Raw genomic sequence first — 22,917 nt, 5'->3', positions numbered from 1 at the left:
AACCATTACTAGCCAGAAATTTCCTTGAGATTAAAGGGCAGTAAGTAGTGTGTTGGTTTTTGTACAAATGCACTTGTTGTTTGCGATGTCATTGGAATACTTTATATAGACAGCATTAATTCATTCATCCAGTTTCTTTATGCTCTCCTTGTTTTTACCAGTATTTGTTTTTCTTTTTTGCCTCGGGGCACAGACCATGCAATGGTTGCATAGCCCAGAGAGTTCACAGTCCGTCTCCTCAGTGTTAAAACCAAAAGACTAACGATAGGAGCCAGGCTGATGGTGACTGGGGTGGTGCTGGTGTGGTGCCATTAGTAGGCATGGTTTATAAACAGAGCTTATGAACTTCTTGCTTTTTTTCTGTCATGTTCTTACTGTACACACTTGTTCTTTTTTCTTCTTTGGCAGTCAGTAATCTCTCTGCAATCAATTTAGTCTCCTTAAAACTGAAGGTGTCTTCTTACCATTGCTAAGTTCCATACGATAAAGCTTTGCTCTCCTAATTTTTCAGAAGTCCTGTCTTTATCACAGGAGCCTGTCTGGCCTGTTGTTGTTGAGACTTGGAATCCTGCCACAGCACAAGTTGGAAGGGACCTTGAGAGTTTGTCCTGCCTGGTCCCCTGCTCAAAGCAGAGGCAGACCAGCTTGCTCAGGGCTTTCCATAGTCAGGTCTTGAAAACTTAAAAGGATGGAGACCGCCCATCTTCCAGAGCTCCAGTGCTTGACTTCCTTTATGAAAAAAAAAAAAATTAAAATTCTTCATGTCCAGTCAGATAGAAGGATTATTATTCATTCATGGATTGCCTCTTGGCCTTCACATGACTTTCTGTTTTTATTATTCTATAAATTTGTAACAAGCAGCATCTGTCCAATCTATAGTGCTTGCTATAATAGTCTTTTTTTCTCCTGATTCTCTTAAAGCATTCTGAAATACTGTGTTGTCTGTGCAATGTTTTCCTCAAAACCCCTTTTATACAAATATTTTGTGGAATTGTGTTCCTGTGCTTTTCCACTTGAATTCACATTCGAATCTGTTACACTACCAGTATCTCAGAAGAGCTATTCCTGTGCTTACCTCTAGGAAATGGCCCACCTCCTTGAACTAGCAAGGGTTTTTTTTTTCTTTTGGACTTAATTAATTAACGCTTTTTTAGATTATTGGTTTTGTAAATATTACTTGCAACATGAAAATATGTATGTGCAGAAGCCTCTGCCTTCAATTCATTAGGAGCCATGCTCCATTTATGAAGCTTAAATCAAAAATAGGAAGGGAAACAATATTTGGACTGAAATATGTTGGAAGTGACTGAATGTCGCTGTTGAGCAGCTAGCAAAGTAATGAATGCATCAGTTCTCAGTGGCAAGAAGGAATGACCTTTATTGTTTTGATTTCATCACATATATAGAGTTCTCAAAAGTCACCCAGATTGGTCAGTCAGAAGCCTTCCCCAGGCCTGATTGGCCAGGCCTGCACTGCCCAAGTTCTGGGACACTGTTCCAACAACATCCAAACTTTATCTTTATTTACAAAACACAAGAAAACTTCATGGGAAAACCTGTGCTAGCCACAACTGAACAAGGAGAGACTGTCATCTGATTTAGTTGCTTTTTATGGGGTAAATGTGGAGAGGTTTTGGTTTTGCTTTTTGCAAATTCTGAGGAAGTTTGATGTTTCTCTGGAGGGCTATATATTGTATAGGTAGATGGCCTTTTTGAGTGGGTTACTGTGCTGCAAAACACGGAGAGTTAATGTGCCTGACGTGTTTCATATTCAAATTTTCCTTTATTGCTTTTAGATAAGCATTATTACTTATTATTACATTATAAGCATATTATAAGTTGGGAAGTTACACCTGCAGGATTAAAAATAATTTATCAAAAAAACCTCACGAATTAATTCAGGAATAACAAATCAGATTAATTTATTCCATTCTGAGCAAAATCAACGTGGTTTATTTATTGCTGCTACTGTTGTTTTACCACCTAATTTGATTGCTGTAATTAAAATGGCTCTTCATCTTCTGTCTCTAGCTATGTTTTAAGTCAGAAAAGACGGTGTTAATTCTGGTGTCTTGTTAGCTGCACTTTGTGGGCTTCTTTCGTTGCTTGAAACTAACCAGAAATTTATTACGGTGGCCCATTGTAACTGAAGTGCCTCCAGGAAAGAGACAGTCTTGGTTTTAAAAGTAAAATTGCTTCCCGCAGACTGTCCTGGAAGCGTAGCTACTGTCCCCACAGTTCGACCGCTCGTGCCGGGGGAGCAGCAGCAGAGCGCTTCCACCCCTGCCTGAGGAGCAGAGTCCTTCTAGCCCTGCCTGAGGGGGAGCAGCAGCAGAGCCCTTCTCCCGCTGCCTGAGGGCGACGGGGCCGAGAGGAGAAGGAGCAGAGCCCTTCTAGCCTTGCCTGAGGGGAAGCAGGAGCAGAGCCCTTCTCCCGCTGCCTGAGGGCGGCGGGGCCGGGAGGAGAGGAGAGGCATTCTCCCGCTGCCTGAGGGCGGCGGCTGGGCTGGGAGGGGAATGAGAGCAGAGCCCCTCTCCCGCTCCCGCTTCTCGCCGGCAGTGAGGACGCTTCGTGTGGCCGGGCCGAGCGAAGACGGCAGGTTCGGTCGATGGCGGCTGGTGCTGGCTGTCGCCACCCGCGTCCAGCCTTCCCCAGTCCGCCAGGCAGCGTGGGAAGCGGGCCGGAGAGTCTCGCTGACGGGAGAAGCGCCAGGCCGGCCTACCGGATACCTGCTGCGGTGAGGTAAGGAACGGGAGAGCGCCGAGGAAAGATTTCCGCCCAAAAGGCGTAGGGGGCGGGGGAAATAAAAAAAAAACAGAAAGGAAAAAGAGAAGACACGACTCCGCCGGGACTCGAACCCGGAACCTTTGAATCCCTTCAACCCTCTAGAAGTCCAATGCGCTATCCATTGCGCCACGGAGCCACCTGTTGGAGTCTCCGCACACCGCCTATAGGGCCTGCGCGCGCCGTCATGCGTTAGCTCCCGAGTGCTTTGGTTTTTTTCCTTTTTCCAATGTTATTTTTCTTAACCGGTGTGAATACACTTAGTCGTACACACTGCCGCATAAACGAGTCTCGCTGCAGCCCCTACGTGCCGCCTGAGCGCTGCTCACGGCCCGCGTGCGGCCCACAGCTTCCTGCGCAGCGCTCGCCACAGGGCTGCGTGCTCGTCGTTAGCGGATGGCCGGCTACAAGTTCATCAGTGATCGCTATAAAATGTTTGTCGTGTGGCGTTTTCGGTATTAATCCTTATGTTTGAGGGAACATGATGATAATCCACAATCGCCTTGTATTGAGGAACTCCTCCTCAAAATGTCCATAAATTCTCAGTAGCACTGCCCTCCCTCGTGGATTCAGAAAGAGAAGATTTTTCCATAAAAGCTGTAATTACAGTCTGAAACCAGTCCGTAATACATTTTAAAATCATTAATAGGCCTATTAGATACGCCGAGAGACAAGGGTATGAGGTTGTTCTTTGTTTACCCCTCCCCACCCGTGTATTGAAGCGGAGCCTGCGGCTCCTGCTCGGGGCGGCGCGGCACTGCCGGCAGGAGAGCTCCGTGCACTGAGACCTGGGCAGTGAAACGGCTTTGTGAGAATCTCCTGTTGACTTTAGCATCATTTAAAAGTACAGAATGGACAAAAGCGTGTAAATAAGCACACCCTAAAATCTGAGGAACCAGGAAGCTAATCTAACTGATGTAAAATAAACTGACTTGGATACACAGTCCCCGAGGCATTGCATCCAGGGCTGAGATACCGAGTGTAATGAATAACCGAGGTGACTCAGGTGTCCTGTGATTCCCAGAAAGCCAGCTGGTGCCCCTGTGGCCAGCAGTAAGCCAGAGCTCTTGAGCTGGCTGATGACTGAAGAGCTCCTGCAATGCTACCCAGAAGAGGGGTTGCTTGAAGGGTTCAGCAGTTAAAGCAAATACCATATTGGCGGCACAGCCCCCAAACAAACAGACTATTGTTGAGCCAGAACAGTTGTAAACAAACTGAGAATCACTAAGTTGTACAAGATTCAGAGCAAGTCTGGTCGAGTTTGCAAGCTCTGGGTCCTGCCACAACTGTTCTGGTATGGACAGAACTCTTGAAGTTCTCCTGGTAAGGGAATACAAAGTCTGGAAAGTTTGACTCCTCAAAGCCTTGTACTGCATAAAAGAAACAGAAAACTTGTTTTTAAGAGCTGAGTTGATCTTCAGAATAGTAAGTTTAAATTTATGTTTGTGCAATTCAAATAAACCACTTGTAAATAACTCAGAGTCACTGTAAACCTCTTGTAGCTTATGGACACCTGGGCACGTTTATTGTGGGGTGCAGTGAGTGTTGGTGCCTCACCAGTGTGATCTGGCAGTGTGGCACCTTTGGACAGCACGGCACTAAATGGCTGCAGATGGTGAAGAATCACCAGTTTGCTGTCAAAAGACTGGTTCTGAAACTCGAATAGTCAAGAATTGTGGCACTCACATGATTGTTACTTCCTTACATGTTTTCATTTTGGTTAGTTGATTTATAAAGCTAGATAAAAGCTGGTTCCTTTCATGCAGGAGGGCTGACTAGGGAAACGTTTGGAATTTTTCCAGAAATGTTTGAAATTATTCAAGTCATTTTGCTTTTTTATCCTGCAGTTATGGTTCTAATGCAAAGTCCACCTTTGCGTTTGGACGGCAGATGGAGCTACCGCATGATAAACAGGGCAACTCGCGGATCATGAACTTGCAAAACGCGGTCATAGGTGAAAACGACGGATCTGATTAGCCTTCGCTGGCGCCTGGACCCGGTGCAGTCCTTTGGACTTTCCCTCTTCTGGGACTGTCTGAAGTCCACCTCTGTTGCAAGCTGGCTTTCATTTTAGCTCCTCTTCAACTTTATGTTCTTTTTCAAGGAGCAGAAGTTTCTTGGAATAGAGTTGTGCTGGTTTTAGTTACTGGCACTCCGAGAAATTTTGCTGAGTTCAACGAGGTGCCATTTTGCTAATTTTTAATAGGAAGAGAAACTGAGGTAGGAATACCTTGACACAAGATAGTAATTGTATCAATGGCAGGCCAAAAATATCATCATCATACAGCAGTCTTATATTGATTAAAAAACATCTAGACAGTATTTATTAAATTGAAGTGATCTTTGAGAGAGGTTTTACAACTTAGGTTTCAACATTAACTTCTGTTGATGTACTGTAATGCTGTGTACTGTATCTCCAATTACTTTTGGTAAGATTTGGGCTTAAAAATTATTAAAATGGCAATTTCCAAATTTGCAGGGCTTTCCCAGATGTTTGTTGGGAGTACCCTCATCTTTCTCTAAGAACAAGTGTAATTAGCACACTTGTTGAAAGCAAGAGATGAAAGAAGGCTGTCATGCTTGGATTACCTAAATGGGACCCTTACACAATCTGTACATTTCAGGGGGGATTATTACAACCCTACTGCTCTAATGATTCACCTGTATAGTGCAGCAAGAGAAAGCACTCTTCAAATTGAGAGGAAAAAATGGTGAAATCCACAAGCTCTGAGGATACTGGAAAGAACTCTTTCAGGGAAGATTTCTTTTGTTAATTTACAATTGGATTAATTTATTTTAATTTATTTTCTTAGCATGAAGATAAATGCTTCACATGGTAGATGCTTCTGCATTTCTGCCTTTTCCTCAGTGGGGCTGTAATTGCCATGTGACTGTCAGGGTATTGGAGAATTTGTTTGTCAGGCTGCCAGCAGGAAGCTGTTAAGAACCTCTTCCAGTTATCCTGTCCATGGTTGTTGTTAGACTAATGCATGTTCTGTCCTCTCAAGTATGTTTGGGTAGACAGGAGAAATTCCCAAGGGCAGTGCCTTTGAGGAGTTGGGGAGACCTGATCAGTTATGCCAAATCATCTCTACAGGGAATTATAATGTTAATTCTGTGTAGTTCTATTAACAGATCAGCTGCTGCAAAGCCATTTACTTCAAGAGTGCATCCTAATGTGCCAAACCTAAGCAGTCATGTGGAATCTGTCAGAGCACTGCAACAGGACGTTTGGAGAAGTCCTAGCTAGTGCCTCTTGCCAAAAGTGGAATACATCTGACTTACAGGGAGATGGGACCCTGTTTAGAAAATTCAATGTTTTTTGTTGTTAATTTGATCTGTTTTTTCATCTTTTTTTTTTCAGAAATGCATAAGATATGTGTCAAATACCCTTCCAAAATATCCGAAGTTATGCCTTTCACTATATTTTTAAAATTCTATTCTTAAAAAGGCCCCTTTTCCTTTTTCTTAAAAATAATGTCTTTTAGTATTTTCATAATTTTATGCTTTTTTTCCCACTGTGACTTTGCTTAGCAGAGTTATTTCTTGCTTCCTTGGTGGGCCTTTTTTGCTTTGAAATTTGTTCATGTTCTATAGCTTAACACAGTGAGAATTAGCTTGGAACATCTTTTCAGTGGTGCAATATAGTTCTGCATTTCCCTCATCTTTTATTCCTCTATATTTCAGAAGCATAACTTTTTGTGCCTTTCTGCTGCCAAAGGAGAGTCTGTCTATGTCGCATGTCTTCTGAGAAGATGTTCCTAGGCTTTTTATTAACATCTCAGCTTTGCTAATAAGCTCTTTCTCATTTCTCACAGTTTCTCCTGCAGCTGTTTGCCAGATCCTTTTGCCTTCTTTCCTCAAGTTGTATTCTGTGCTAAGTTCTCCTCTGTGATGCATTTTGAATGAGTTTTCTTAACTACAACTACCCTTGATCTTTGGCCTCCTCATGTTAGGATTTCTGTTTGTGCTACAGTTCTCCATTTCCATTTCACTTAGTTCCACTCTTTTTTTTTTCTTCTTTGCTTTTTTTTTCTTTTTTAATTTCTTAATCCTAGGCCTGTTTTTGTTCACCTTATTTTTCTGTGAGCATTTATTCTTATTCATCTTAGAGTATTTGTAAAAAAAAGTCTCTTTGGTATTATGAAATTTTATGTAGTCTTTTTTTATGTTATTTATAATTCTCAGAGCAAAGTGATAAGAAATTTTTGTCTCAAGTTAATCCTCAGATTTATGGGTAATACACTTCAGTTTACCTAAGTGCCAAAGCAGTCTTAAAGGCTACATTCTTGAGTTAATAATTATCAATGACAAAGTTGACAGTGCAAAATTTTGTTATTGTCCTACATTTTGAAATCTAGGTGTAAACATTAGGGCTTTTATTTTTCAAAGTAACACTAAGCCACTGAATATTTACAGTCATGTTTTTCCTTTGCAGCTTTGCAGGTGACACTGTAACTCAGCTCCACTTGTACAGTTCAGGAGAAAAAGTGTATCTGTGGCCTAGTGATTTAATCTTGAACATCAAGATTATTATTCCAGCTGTGAAACTACCATGCTGGGTGACTGTGGGCAGTTTCATGCTTTTTCTTTTCTGTAAAATATGGACAGCAGATGCTTTCTCATTCCATGTGGTATTGTGCAAGCCAGTCACCTGAAAGGTAACTTAAAAAATTTGAGATTAAACTCCCTCTGGAAATTCCTTGTTATTATGTATTTTGCTTGTCACTTAATGCCTCTCAAAAGTGAATGGCAAAAGTCAAGTAACTGAACATGCTCAGATGGCTCAGCTGATTTTCCTTTCCTTTCTCCTGTGAATGGTGTTACCAAACACTTTTGCGTGGCAGAGTTCTCCTGTTCCCTGCTTATTCAGTTGCTTCCCCAGCTCCATTATTTAGTTCTTCATTTTGTAAGAACAAAGCAGTTGTACTGCCCAAGTTATCTTGAGACATAGATTCATGCTGCTTCTGCAGCATAGCATCTTTTTCATTAGAAACCCAACAGCAAGTATGCAGATTTGGGCTCAAGATTTCCAAAATAATTGAGAGGAGTAGAAATGTTTCTCTAGCATATCTGCTAAGGTAGAGGACTTTGAGATTAATAATGTATTAATTTTGCTCATCATCAAGTATGCAGATTGAAAAAAATAATTTGAATGTACAATTAAAAGATAATGAACCTGAAAAAATTAAAACCCCCTTACCTTCTCCTGCATTATTTAAATGCAGTATTTTTTCTGTCCTCGCCCATGTGGTCTGGGAAGGATGCTTAGGCAGTGGTACAGTGCAGTCATCTGGTTCAGTGCAGGAATGTTTTGTAAGTGAAAACATTGGGCTAACTTCTGCTTTCATTTGATTCATTCTGAAGGTGAACTAACAAGATCAAGCAGGGGAGTTATTTCAAGGCTATATCAATGTTAGTAAGAATATAATTTGGCCTGTAGTGCTTCACTTTTTGAAATGGACAGAGTTGGCATGATGCTCATGTTAACACAGAAAACTGGTAATTTTTGCCAGCCTTTCTTTTAAAGATGTCCCTGGTTAATAAATCCAGGTTTTAAGTGTTGTCATTACCTTTCTTTCAAAGGAAAAAAAAATCTTTTGCTCTGTATTGAATCATACCTTTTCTGTTTAGGGATAGAAAGAAAAAATGGCTGCAGGCTCTTATCTCTCTGGGGAGGGATGTTAGTATCATGGGTTTTACTGCTCTTTTTAATTTTCCCAGAGTGTGGCATTAGTACTGTGTAGACTGTTTTTCTTGACAGCTAAAAGTTATTGAGGGGTCACAGCGTCCTATCACTCCTTGGCTCATCACTGGGTTCTAGTTGTGTCCCTAAGGTTGGATGTGTGTAGTCAGTGCCATTTCTGGAAGGATCTTGCCAAGCATGTTCTAAAGGGATGAAAAGCTTTCAATCTTAATTAAATTTTGCTTTTCATTCAGTTATGAATATGAGTGACTGACTCATATTCCATCTCATACTGATTGATGTAATCACAGAAACAATTATGTTTTAAAATCGAGTCCTTTTGTCCCTCTTTTAATTACAAATATTGTATGGCTGAAAATCTACCCATGAATTACAAATACACTCTTCTCGTTCCCCCAACAAGTTCTTACTAAATCTGTTTCAAATGTATGTTGATTTTACCATACTGGAAATTTTCAGCAGAATTATCCCTCTGTGGATTTTTAAACCAGTATATGTGGATTGTATTTTAAAGGTATAATTGTAGATTTGCATTATCTACTTGAATAATCACTTAATGGAACTGGACCAGAATTTATTAATTTGATTTTTGTAGCTAAGGTCGTTGTGCAATATGAGGTAATGGCTGGCAGAATTCCCAAATTCTAACCCTGGATTTGTCTTGGCCCTGCAGCATGGTGAGACAAGCCATTCATATTGTCTTGTAGCTAAAGAGAGAGTGAAATCCAGCTCAGTGTTCTGCAGGATTTTAGTTCCCTAGTATTTCTGTGCAATTGACAACTCTTCAATCAGTATCCACAGGCTTTTAACTGTTTGACAACATTCTTAACCTTTCTCACTGTTTTATTCCTGTTCTGTTACTCCAAGTGTGAAGGAAGTGTGACTGAGCACCAGACCGTGCACAGGCACAGTTGTGCAGAGAAGATGCTCAGTAGCTGATGGTTCACACACCCACAGTGGACAGGGAAGATCATCAAGCACCTGTACTACAGAGGAGTTACCTGTGAATTCTCAGTTTCCTTTGAACAAAAAGATGTCACTAACAGGACATCACTACTGTCTTAGGCCTCTTTTATCCCTGCATGCTATCTGCCAAGAGGGAAACAAATCTCTTCCAATTTTACAAGGTACAGAAACCTTAGAGTTACTTCTTGTGAAAGTGACCATTCTCTTATATACAGGTAGAAAGCTGAAATTATTTTTATAGTGAGAGAAGATCTCAGGGTTTTTTTCTGATATAAATGCTACTAGAGTGTAGATCAGAGTTGCACAGGAGCTAAGGAGCTAACTGAGGAAAAGGAGCTGGTACAGGAGGTCAGCAGGCTTTGTACCATCAGGGGAAAAAAAGGAAGAGATCAACAGGAAATCAGATGGAGAGCATTGTTACTTCTGGCAAAAGAAGAGAAGGCTCCTTCTCTGCCTGCAGAAGTGCAATGACAGAACAAATGTGGTGCCCTGGGAAGAGATGAGGATTAACAAGGACCACCGGGGAAGGCGTCAGAGCCAGCTGAACCTCAGCCAAACATGAACAAGGAGAGTAAAAGACAGCTGATAGGTGCTGGAGATTCCCATCTGTAGGGAATAGAAACATGCATCATGCTACCCTGATGTCATGTTTTGGGATGTTTGCTGAGTGCCAGGATCCAGGATACTGCAGAGAAACTGTCAAGGCTTGTCTGGTCCTTAGACTTTTGCTCCTTGCTGGGCACCAAGGACATACCAGGAGGCACAGTAATTGTAATCTAAAGAGAAGGGGTGATGCAGAGTCAGTGAGGAGGTGTCCTTAAGCTAGGGGAGGATCTCACTCTTCTTCTGTGAAAGCAACAAAGCTGGAGGTCTATCCTAAATGCCTGTCCATAAATGCTTGCACTATGGGAAAAAAAAACAGAAGGAATTTGAAGTTTGTGCACAGTTGGAAAACTAAGATGTCATGAGAAATAGCACAGCAGTTACCTGAAATGTATACTTTAGTTATTACTTTCTTAGTAATTTCTAACCTTTTAAAATTCAATTGGATGATATCAAATGGTTTTATAAAACAAGATAGATTGCAGAATTCCATTTGCAGAATGGAATTTGTAGAATGCAGACAGACTCATGGTTATGTGACTTGGTCAAATGTGTCTACCAGTCCCTAGCAGAGCCAGGTCAGCTCTAACTTATCTATCTGGAGTTCTACTCAAATCTTCTTTTACTTATTTTCCATCCATAAAATTGTATAATGAATGTGATTCTGTAATGCAGTTAGACTACTATTTTTAGAACTGTAGATCTGCCAAATTTATTGCTAGTTGCAATAGATTATGCTCATTATTTGATCCAGATTTACCATCTTGTACTAGCCAAGTTAAAATATGGCTAATTTGTATTAGAGCTGGAAGACTTAATTTACCATGTGTTGAAGATAATAGAAGTATGTAAGAAAAGTAAAAACAGCAAAGTTCATACATCCAGTACATTAAAATTTGCTCTTGAGAATCTTTGTTGAAATGACTATGTGAACAGGCAGCTGCATCTTACACTGGTATACTATAATATAGAATTATTAGTTTGATCAGTGCTTCAAGACTGACAAATGTAAAAAAAAAAAAGAAAAAAAAAGCTTTGTATTTGTTTTGGAAGTAATTTAGGTATTGTGTAAGTGAATGCCATGTTGCAAGCTCGCCCTTAGCTCAAAAGCAGAACCCCAGACTCGGATTCTGCACTTTTGTAATCTGCCAATACAACTTTTTCTCTGTTTTAACAGCAATAGTGGAAGCCCACAGAACTATCAAGTGATTTTTATAGCTAATTATTGCACAGTTTTTGCTCCATATTCTTCCTTCCAATTTTTGTCTCATGAAACCAGTCATTGAAGTTAATGCAACTTATCACCCAGCAGAAGTTACAGTATGAAGAAACAAAAAGTTGCACATCAAAAGGTCTTCTGTGCAGACAGAGGAGACACAAAGGCTTCTTTGTGATGAATATGCAGAGTTAGCTCTGCCACTCTAAATCAACAGAGAATTTTCTTCAGTTCTAGCATTGAAGTAAAAGAATGTCCTTTGTTCTTGTGGGGGGTTTACTTTTATTTCCAAACTGCTGGCAGGCAGTAAACATTGACTTAACAATGCAAAAAAATTAATTTCCTGTGTTTAGAATTGTGATATACTTATATAGAAGTGTATCTTGGTTTATTGAAATCAGTAATAGGTACCAGTCATATATGCAGCAAAGTAAAACAAGCAGCTTCCACAGTCAGTGATATCTGGAAATCATAGGAATCACTGATTACAAGACCCCTTAAGTTTTGCCACACCCTCCATGGAAACAATGGTGTTGTTATTGCAATATATATGACTGTAGTTAATTTTGTAAATACCTGACTTTGCAACCACTAGGGTGTGGAATCTTGGAAAATGGAATGAAAGAGCCGAAAGAAATGCCAACACAGTTCCCATCCAAAATTACAGAGATTAGGATAGACATTTACACCCTGACAGAGGGTCTGGGACATTTCAGTCAGGTTTCAATATAAGTGGCCTTTATTCCATAACTTGCTACAAAATTATCACTTGCTTTTGTTAGTGCTGTTATGAAAAGATATTCTATTTTCTGTCTAAAAGTGGGAATATGGCTTCTTAATTTACCTTCAAGCACTAATACTATTCACAGGGAGTTTGGAAGGGAAAAAAGCACTTTTTTTTTTTTTAATGAATTGCTGTGCAATTGGTATTAGCTACATAGAGGCCTCGTGCTTTTTGACTGAAAGTTTTGCATCTTGACAGCAATGCAGTTATCTACTAGAGATAATTGTATGTTTTATGTTACTAAAAACAGTGAAACAGCATTTGGTGAAAGTCTCAGAAATTGTATCTCTAGGCAGGCTGGACAAGTAACTTCCACACAGAGTTAAAGTGCAATAATGGAATCTGCTAGAAAAGTTACTTAAGAATGCCTGGAAAATCTGAGAGTGCAAATGAAAAAAAGAAGGAACAAAAGGGAAGCATAAAGACCTGGACTATGGAGAATGGCAATAATGCTGATGGTGCTAATAAAACTTTGGTAGGGAATTGGCTTTGGGTAAAGATTGTTTCTTCAGGGTCTTTGCTCCTGCAGTGCAGAATGAGCTTAGAGTAAATGTGCAGCTAATCCATGATAGAACATGATGAAATCAGTCCCCTAACTGTATTAATCTCCTTCTTTGTAAAATCAGAAATTCAGATTGTTTGGCTATCTCAGTGCTGGCAAAGCTTATGTGACACATATCTGATGTGGGAATTTACACCTGCAAGCCATATATAGTTTAATATACTTGCGTAAATGACAGCATCACTAGTTTTAAGCTCATGGATTTTAATGCTCCTGATGTGATACCTCTCTTCCTTTGGGTTACATCTAAGCAATTTAGTGACCTGTTGATTTATACCAGGAGATATTGGCTTGTTATGGTCCCAATAAGGAAGACACTTAGACTATAAAGTATTGCTTAAAATGCTGTTTGTTGCAGCAAACACTGCAAAAGAAAAGGATAGTGCGGGTAGTTTTATTTCTTTCCAGATGCTGAGTTGTGTAGTATTGAACAGCTCTCAAACAGGACCTCAGCACACTGAGGGCAGATTCTGTCCAGGGAAAGGGCATCTGACATTTTGGTCTTTTGAGCTCTTGCAGGATTTTCTTACAACAATTTTATTTCTTATAAACAAGAGAAAGAAACAAACAGAAAGCCAGTTCACTTAAGAACTGTTTGTTGCACGTTTAGACAAAGACAAGGACACACAGGCAGTGTAATGACTGGTATGGAGTGAGAGCCACCTGGGGGCTCCTCCCCTCCAGCTGGCTGTGTATCCTGCAGGGAAATGTGTTCATCACTGATCCCTCAGTAAAGGGATGTTCTGCCTAGGACCAGTACACCCGTGAGGAAAAATCCCTTGGATAAAGAACTGTAAAGTGATGCAGTTACACACCTAGGTTTTGAGAGCGTTAATGTTTTCAGGGCAGATACACAGCCTGGGTGAGTGGGGGGTAATCCTAATTGGAACTTTTAAGTAACTTCCATAATGTCATCATCATTATCGTCATGCATAAGAGTAAGAATAATACATTATAAAATATGATATGATGCCTGGAATATATAAGTTTACCTTTCCCTGTTAGTCTGTTGAACTCTGGACTGATGGAGGGTGTTTTGACCTTGTGCATAGTTTTACACTGACATAAATGAATTAATTTTGTTGTTGTTGGTTTGGGGCAGGGGGTTGGATTTTCTTCTTTCTTCCAGTTTATAAGTAAACTTTTTAAAAATAATTTTTTAATAAGTAGCCTGCAAAACTTTCAGCTGAAAGTAGGAACTTCTGTATTTCATAATGGGTCACTGGCAAATAGATGGCACATTTTTCACCTAGTAGAAAAGTAAAAATAATAATTAAAATTAAGGTGTGAAAACGTTTACTCAACACAGTATTCAACTTCTTGATTTAGGGGGAAAAAAATCCAACCTCGCAGCTCAGTTATCATCACTGTGATTCATCAGCTGCTGTCTCCTGGGCAGGTCTGACTGCTGATTGGGCACAGGACTTCTCAAGGTGTGTCTTTTGCCAAGAAGCTTTTGCATTTTAAGAGCACATAGTAGACCATGATAACCTCCTGCTATGGTAAGAACTGTTGCACGTCTATTTATTAATCTGTACGGTCTTATTGTTAGAAACAGTGCTTGGTGGTTAGTAACAAATAATTAGGTGTGTTAGCAGATGTTTCCAAACCAACTTTTTGTGGGTTTAAAATCTGGAAAGATCTTAATCTTGGATCTTAATTGTGGCAGCTATTGCTCAGTATGCTACTAATGATTCTTAAAATTCTGAATTAAAATAACTGCAAATGTATAATAGCAAGGGGTATTGTGAAATCCAAGGAGAAATAGATTAAAATATTTTTGTAATATTGTAATACTTTGAGAGAGAAATGTTTACAAGATTTTACATGGTCTTTATTTTCAATGAAAATTGTGTGTGTCAATTATTTGCAAGTTAAGTAATACAAGGAAACTTTCTTATCATGTATTATGTTCAGGGCAATTTTATTTTTTCAGATATATGTATTGGCTTTATATATTTTGTGAATTTATCAATCTAAATTATTTTGAAGGTAAAATTAATCCTATTTTAACATCTTTTCAGTTGACTTTGAAAAAAAAAAAAAAGGGAGAATCCTGGGGGAAAATGCAGGAATATATCAGATACATTTTTGTTTGGTAATTGATAGATTTATGTCAGCTTTACTATCAAATAAAAAGATGCAACCATTGCTTCGCGAGAGAGAAACTGGGATTGAAAAGATTTGAAACATGCTAGATAGACCAGTTTGCATGTAAATGTCTGTGATCTAGTACTGTTGGAGTATGGCAGAAAAGGCTTAGGGAAACAGCAGCTGTAATACCCAGTTGGTGTAATGTCTGCTTTCCTACTTCACAGCAGCACTGCTCAGAGCTCATTTCACATGACTGTACTTGTTTCGGCTCCTGCAAAAATGTTACAGTCATGGCACAAGCACTGACTCCTTTGTGAGGGATGATACAGTGAGCCATAGTAAAAGGAGATTTCATTTTAATTTTACAGTAGTAAAGATTAATTTTAGGATAATACGTAACTGAAAACAAAGAACTTTTTAAGGATAAATGATTTAAAGAGATATTTAAGAAGTAACTCTTTCACCAAACTGTCAAAACCAAAGGGTTTTCTAGATATTCAGACAGAAGTTTCTTGCTGTTGAATTACGTGGATTGCGTTCTAGTGCTTCTGCATATTCCTTGGTTTTAAAAGACCAATTTTGTGCTTTCGAATAATAAGATTCTTTGTTTATGTACATCAGGAGTGTCTTCATAGTTAGTAATGTTACAGAGTGGATTTTTCTCAGAATTTTAGCTCTGAGCACCAGTCAACACAAGAGGGTGCCGAAATGCAATACAATATTCACAATTTCTTAGTAAAATGGTGTTGCATGCCTAATATACTTTAAACATTGTTGTTTTGATCTCTCCCAGCCTTTTCTTGTTTGCATATTCACCTCTGTGATACTGTAATATCAGAATACCCCTCTCTCTAGTTGTTCTTATAACACCAACACACTCTTCTCACCAGCAGCTGGCACCATCAAAGAAAGATTTTTCAGTATGCAAATAAACTTAGCTACAACAGCAGTTTATGTAATTTATGTCATATTCTTGCCTTGCTTGTACTGGCTTTAGTTCTATGTGCAGGGCTCAGAGACTGGTTTCTATTTCTATATGCCATGCTATCAGCAAAGGAAGAAGAGTAAGAACTTTGAAATTCATTAATCATTCATGGGCAAGACCCTCATGGTGCAATTATTTAACCATTCCCTTATTTAAGTGATATTTTTGTCTGGGCTGAAGCTTTTAGGATCCACATGTGTCCAACTCTTCAAGATCATTTCCTCAAAGACTTGCAGCCAGTGTGCTGCAACACAAGAGGAACCAAAGTGTAAGTACTATTGATATAGTGCAGTTGCACCTTATGAGCTTAGAAATTTGACTTCAAGAAATGAGATATTGTGCCTTGTTGCTTGGATGGCAAAATTATAAGATACTTTTAATTACATATTTTCAGGTGGGTTTTGCTTTCAAAAGATAAAGCATGCTATAGCTTACAGTCCCTACTGCTGGATCACCACAGTGTATTTCTAGAGTTGGGTTTAGTTCATCAACCAGCTAGAGACAGATACATGTATCTGGCTAAAGAATACTCTCAGACAGTATTTGTGAGACTGGAGTCCAAGAAAATCATTCAACAATGTTCAGTCATTATAATGGTGGACCAGATTAATGAATGTCTGCTGTGTGCATTCAGTCAAGTGTTCGTAAAACAGCCAAATGCTTCTTTGAGTCTTCTTCTCTGGTAACACTCAGTAATAAACTGAGCTCAAACAGTAAGCTGCCAAGTCCAAACTTCTTGAAAGCAACCATTAATTTCATGTCCATAACTTTTTCTATGTGTCCCAGCAGCTGATTGCAATCACCAGTGCCAGTGTTTGGCCTTGCACATATCTGATTTGTTGCACTGAAGTTTCACATCTCAGTTCATTATTGGTTCCTGCAGTAAATGACACTTCCAAATTGTGCAAGGATTGCGTAATCCTTTGCAGTGGACGATATGATTTGAATTATAATTAGATGCCAGGCTAAATACTCTTTTTGTCATATAAAAGGGTTTCTGAAAAAAAGGAAAATAATCTAGTCACTGTTGGAGTCTTTTCTGTATATTTTAAATGAAAAGCCTGTCACTTTATTTGATGGAGTAGTGTCTTCAGATTAGTGCTGCTTTCTTAACTGTGTCTAATCTCATTTGATTTAAGCATCATGGAATAATTAAAAAATCAATGTAGCATAGGTTTTTTTGAAGTCAATGAGGGGGTTAGCAAATCAGTAAACATCAGTTCATCATGTCTAATTAGCTAACAGAAATTTTCTGAAACTATTAAACAGCATATCTTAACAAGCAAATAGGCTTATTAATTTATAGTGAAGTTCTGGTGTGGAAACTGAAACTTTAAAAGTGACTCTGTTTTCCAAAGCAGTTTGGTATAGTTTTAGTAGCTCCTTCAATAATGTGAAGCATTTCTTTTAATGCCCTTCCACCAGGCTATGAAATTGAAAATATTAATATTTGTCTCCATCTTTAGATCATGTGTAAGAAGTGAAAGAGTGTAAACAACTCAGAAATTCCTTTACATATCAATATATCAAATGCAAATACGTGAACTGTGCAGTGTTAGAGCAGTGACCTTCAACCAGACTCTAAGTCAAGAATTTCTGTTTCCAAGGCTTCTCATTCTTACTGGGTATTTTCCCGGCGTAATGTATGGATCTTTTGTGGTGTGTTGTTTGCTGGAGAATGAATGGAGGCCCTCTGGCTCATTTATCCTACTGTCTCACTTGGGATTTGAACTATGTTGCTAGAAAAGAATGTCTAGTGCTCTCACTTTCAATTCTAATCCCCTCATCATTAAGCTTGCTATAGCAGTTCCCTGTTGCTTAACTATTTTTTCAGCTATAGAGCCTAGTTATGGTTTTGTAGAGTAGCTAAGATTTACAGGATATTGTATGCTTGTGCTTTTGAAGCTCTCCCTTATAAACTTGTTATAACTTAGAATGAGAAAAAATAACCTCTATTTTGAGCAATTTTATTTCACTTCTTTCATACACTTTCCTTTTTTCAGTTTGGTTTGTCTCTTTTTGTATTGTCCTTGTCTCAAACAGTTGAAATCTGTTCAGGGCTATCTGATATCTTGTCATAACACTGACATAAAATCTATAGTAGACTGAAAAGCACTATGGATTGTTTCGGTTGAATTTATTGGGGTGGGGCTTTGTTAGTTGGTTTTGTTTTTACCAAAAAAAAAAGACTCACTTTGTATGCAGGCAGTTACCATTTAAGAATTAAAATACTGCTATTAAATAGATCTGTCTTGATTTCCAAGTAAAGGAAATTATTATTTACCGTAAGGTAGTTTGAGATTTTTTTTCATTACAATTCCCCAATATTTGTGGTTTTGTCTTTCCCTACATCACAACCACTCAGAATATTAACAAGTTTTTAAAAATTTCACACCTCTGCTGTTAACTTTCTCTTAAGACTTGACAAAATAAAGGTATTTAAAAAATGCTTTGAGGACAGCATCACTTTACAGGAATTCAGTCAGAAGACAGCATACCAACTGATGCATTTCCAGTATGGAATTTTTGTTACTAATGGGGAGAAAAATTATGTATTTAAAAAATAGAAACCTATTATCTAGGCAAATCTTGATCTAATTCTAGAGCTATTAACATGTTTACAGACTCTTCCACTAGTGAAACTGCACTATTGCTCAAGTAAAAGGGAGGGGGGAATAAACAAACAAGGAAAATTCTAGTCATTCTCATGTGTCAGCTTTTTCTCTAATCATGTTTTAGTGTAGATTTTCATCTATTTTGTTTTGGTCCATGCTAGATTCCTGTTCTCTATTCTCTTTACTCTCCCTACTAACTTCAGCTTAAATTATTCTTTGTATTTTCTCATCTAGATGGTTTTAGCTCCTGCTTTTCTTCCTCTTTACTGCATCTCACATTTATCTGTCTGTGCCTTTCTTATTAATAAGGAATTTATTTCCTACTTTTTGAAAATACTATTAGAAGGATTCTCCAGCAGTGGAAACTGTAAGATGGAAAGTGAGAAGTTAAAGGAGAAAATAGCTTGAGGAGGAGGATAAATAGAGCTGTTTAATTATACAAAGAGAGAGAACAACTTCAAAAAAACTGCAATAAATTTTAAAATACCAGAATTAGCAAAAATGGTTTAGGAAACTAACTATATTACTTTGTTCATGAAGTTTGGGGGCCATCTGTGCTCTTGACAGGTGTTCCACTCTCTGTCTGTGTACAAGTTCTGTACACTCATGCCCAGCCATGTCATTAGAACTGAGAGCAGAAAATTTCATTATAATGTCAGGTATCTTATGGAAATATTCATTTATATTGTAGTTTAAAGTACTTGGGAGACTTTAATATAGTTCTCTCAACTATACACTTTAGTACAATGACTACTATGTTACAGATTGGTGCACTTACATCAAGTTTCTAGATTTATCAGTTATTGTTAGTGTGACTTTTAAAATTAACTTGGGTACTTGTGCTAATAACCTGCAGGTTTTACAGCTGCAATGCATTGAGGTTTTAACCCAAACTAAGATACACTTGTGTCACTGAACAGGTGTTCAGAAATTGCTGCAAATTAAGGGCTTGGCTGAAGCAATTAGCTTTGCTCTGAGCCTCAGCTGAGATCCTCTAAGTTACACTTGAGAACCAAAGTTCTACTTGAAGGTGTCCTAGGCTGCAGAAGTATGGATCATTCTGCCTTTGCACTTGTGCTGCTCTTGGAGCAGATTGCTATGGAATGTGGTGAGGTGAGGCTGGAGAACTTCTGAAGAAGAGGGTCAGTGCATGGCACTGTGTCAATAGCAACTTGTTGTGAGGAATGCTGCAGGACAGAAATCAGCAGGTAAGGGAAGCTCAGTGGTGATGGCTGAGAAATCAATAGAACCCAGCCTCCATTTAACATGGTTCGTGGCCTGAATGCAGTAACACTGCATCACAGGGTAGGAGGGAAACAGGAAGGGACTGGAATAAAATCCTTTGGGCTATCTGCAGAAATAGATACTAATTCCTTACCAAGTCTGTCTACATACCAATAGAACTGGTATGTAGACAGACTTGGTAAGGAATTAAACTTGCTACCACAAAATTAATCAAAAAGACTCTGAACAAATTTGAATTGGCATTGCAAGTTTAGACTGGCTTAACATTTTGTGTTATCTACCTGTGGTGCTTTTTATCTTGCACTAGTCCTCCTGGCACTGCCTATACCATATCTTCAAAGGGAAAGGAAATAGTTCTTTTGTTTTTGAGACTTGCCCTGCATTTACAAAAATATGACTGGTAGCATTTTTGCATGTAAAATTAGTTGATTCAAAGAAATTCCTGACTTGCTACTAGTGTTTCTTCCAGCTGGAACCCAAGTACTTTAGCATTTCATCTCATTAGCTGTTTGGGTCCAAAAGTGTACCAAAAACCAAGTTATTGCTTTTGCATACACAATCAGAATAAGTAAAGGACCTGTCTGACTCTTACAGACAGATTGACTTACGAAGAAAGTTGATGAGGTTAGGGCCTATCTTGTCCTTTATGTCTGAGCTTTTCATAAAGCAGCTTCCTAGGTGTTACAATTTTTAGTCCAAATTTCAGACATTATTTTTATTGGTAGTTGTCTCACTGCAGGTTACGTAGGATTGTGAGTTCTAGTTCTAACTGCCGTGTATACGACATTCAGTTTAGAAAAGAGAAAACATCAATCTGAAATTAGAACAGAATTTATAATGATACTTCATTTGTTCCAGCTTTGTGCCCACTGCCTCATAGAATCATTCTCACTGAATTCAATAGTTTATTTTTATAAACCTGTTTATTTGATCTTGACTATATTAAAGGTCTTTTGCAACCAAATGTCTCTCTGATTATTGATCATCTTCAGGAAATGCACTATTTTTCTTTTCCTTTGTAGTTATCAGTTGATTAAAAAGAAACAATTCAGCAAGTCATTTTACTTTCTGAGGGTGTTGAATTTACAAGCAAACTATTTTAAATTTCAAAGTTAATTTTTTTTTGTTGCCTACTATGCAGCTTTTTGAATTATATCTGGAGGTAGCAACTAGCATGTTATGTTCTGCTCTCAACGCCTAAACAGTTCTTATCACTTCATTGTAAAACAAAAGTAAAAAAAAAAGAGTGCATAAATAAATAGGAAAATGTACCAGGCATGACTTTGTGGCTCAGAGTACCAGAGTAATGAGGAGGAGTGAGAGGCAGAGAGTAAGAGAAGACAACAAATCCTGTTGTTAACTACACAGTTCAGAAATTTAGAGCAGCCAAGCAGTAAGAATATGTATACACAAAAGCGAAGGCAGGTTGCAGAGTAAAAAAGCTCAGGACTACTAAACTTTTGCAGAAAAGGAGAAACCAAGCTCACATAAACTAAAACTTTTGTTCTCATTCTTTTCAATGCAAAATCAGCTTGGTTTGCTCGAACTACATTTATCAGAGTCTTAAGCTAGAAAGATTCATTTAGCACTGGGTTATGTGAGAAGTGCCACCATAGTCCTTTCTTTTGTTACACTGCAAAAACTACCATGTAGGTGCAGAATGAAGCACAACTTGAGAGCATGTTTTTCCATTGGTCATAATTTAGCAAACACACCTGTGATGTATTTTGTTGTTATTTTTGCTGCCAGTGTGATTTTTATCAGAAGTCAATTTTGGTAGATTAGATAGCACTCAAATCCTAGCATTAATTAGTTATGTGAATATCTCAGCCTTTTAAAAAAAGCAACATTATTTGTAGAGCACCTTGAAAGAAAGACCTGAGTTAACTGTAAAGGTTCAAGCACTGAAAGGCAAATCTAAAAAAATTTTTTTTAAAAAAGTGCAGCTTGATTCAGAAGTTTTGTGTCTTTGAGCAGCCTTATTAAAAAAATATGGCAGTCCTACTATTTCCTTCCCATTCTGAAGGATAGAAGAGCTGAAGAGGAGTGTGTTAAAAGATAAAACATTTCAGAAACCCATTGCAGTAACTAGTTGTTAAAGAACTTGAGACAGGCCATGGTCCTGGATCTGCACGTTTTTAAAAACCACACACTCTGCAGGGGCACAGTTTTGTATTGTGTTTTCAGTAAAATATTAAAAATATTTAATGTATCTGGTTTAGCATTTTCATGCACAAATGGTAGACTTGGTGCAATGGAGGTGAGGAACTTCTGGGTTGATAAGGCTGAGGAATTGAAAGGAGCAGGACTAGAATGTTAAAGTTGGATTGGTCCACAGTAAAATTTTAGCACGAAATCACAAATGTAAACTCATTTTTTCTTGATCCCCTCTCCCCACAGAGAGCTTAGCATGCTAGCTTTAATCAGATTTCTGATTATATGGCATATGTATTTACAGTCTGTTACTGTTGGGTCCATTATAGGCCCTGGCTGTTCAAGCTGAGAAGCAGCTGTGAAGTCTTTTCAGCAGTGAATATTGGCTCAATTTCAGCACTGAACTAACATGCTGCTTGTGCAGGTAGGATGAACTCCCCTCTAGCTACAAAAGACCACACAGACATACAAAGAGGGGAAAGATTTACTAGACTGTAGTGATCAACACTTTCTGTTTAAGTGTTTGATTGTCTTAGTTCTATTTATTTGAGTCTGATCACATAAATACTGTTACAATTAGCCCTAGCCTTCAAAATACCTGCTAAGTTGCTCGTACTGAATGTATTTGGAGATTTGTACTAGCCTTTTCTGGTGACATGCTAGGTTCATTAATACTTGATCACCTGATTGCTGTCATATCACCTGCATTAAGCACAAACGTTTGCCATTTCTGTGAATCAAAAAACACAGACATTACACTATTCATTTTAATTTTAGACCAGTGGCAGGAGAATGTACAATAACTATTCCTAGAGTTAGGGAATTGCTTATACACTGGGTATTGTTAAGTCTGCAAGAGCAAAGTGACACTTTCAAAATTCTTTGAACTCATTTGTTCTAATGGAGTAGCTTTGTGCCACATCTGCATTGTATGTGAAATGCAAGAATATTTGCATGAATTGGACCAAAAGTCTCTTCCTAGGACAAACTTTTGCTTATACAAGTGTTGTAAGAACATAAGTATACAGGGATATTTACTACCCCAGCATGTCACCACAGCTGTAGGTATTTCCTTGTAGAGATTTTGGTTGTCTCTGTCTTTGTTTTAAATACTTTTTGTTGTTTTGTTTTATCTGCATATACTGTCTTTTAAATTCATTTATCCTTTTGCAACCCAGGACCTCAGTGACATTATGTTCCCC

General features: G+C 38.4%; 1 protein-coding gene and 1 non-coding gene across 6 annotated transcripts in view; one reads left to right on the top strand and one right to left on the bottom strand.

Moving 5' to 3' along the window:
• Window positions 1–1,829: 1,829 nt before the first annotated feature.
• BCAR3 (BCAR3 adaptor protein, NSP family member) overlaps window positions 1,830–22,917 on the top strand; it is a 94,413-nt gene continuing 73,325 nt past the window's right edge. Inside the window, exons 1-4 of one of the 5 annotated variants that reach the window (XM_085068086.1) lie at window positions 4,651–4,738; window positions 7,223–7,445; window positions 9,359–9,618; window positions 14,022–14,124. In XM_085068086.1, coding sequence (XP_084924212.1) covers window positions 14,106–14,124 — 19 coding nt within the window. In that variant the 5' untranslated portion in view covers window positions 4,651–4,738; window positions 7,223–7,445; window positions 9,359–9,618; window positions 14,022–14,105. Of the gene's footprint in view, window positions 2,743–4,650; window positions 4,739–7,222; window positions 7,446–9,358; window positions 9,619–14,010; window positions 14,125–19,353; window positions 19,525–22,060; window positions 22,140–22,917 lie in introns of those variants that run through there. The other 4 variants (XM_085068093.1, XM_085068087.1, XM_085068090.1 and 1 more) reach the window with 4 other exon arrangements.
• Window positions 2,838–2,923, bottom strand: TRNAR-UCU (transfer RNA arginine (anticodon UCU)). Its single transcript is given in 2 exon segments — window positions 2,838–2,873; window positions 2,887–2,923. It is a non-coding gene; the product is annotated as a tRNA-Arg (tRNA).

The sequence above is a fragment of the Lichenostomus cassidix genome, chromosome 8, assembly GCF_008360975.1.
Source record: "Lichenostomus cassidix isolate B80296 chromosome 8, HeHo_3.0, whole genome shotgun sequence".
In the NCBI taxonomy this organism is placed as follows: domain Eukaryota; kingdom Metazoa; phylum Chordata; class Aves; order Passeriformes; family Meliphagidae; genus Lichenostomus; species Lichenostomus cassidix.
This window is presented reverse-complemented; position numbering and strand designations above follow the sequence as displayed.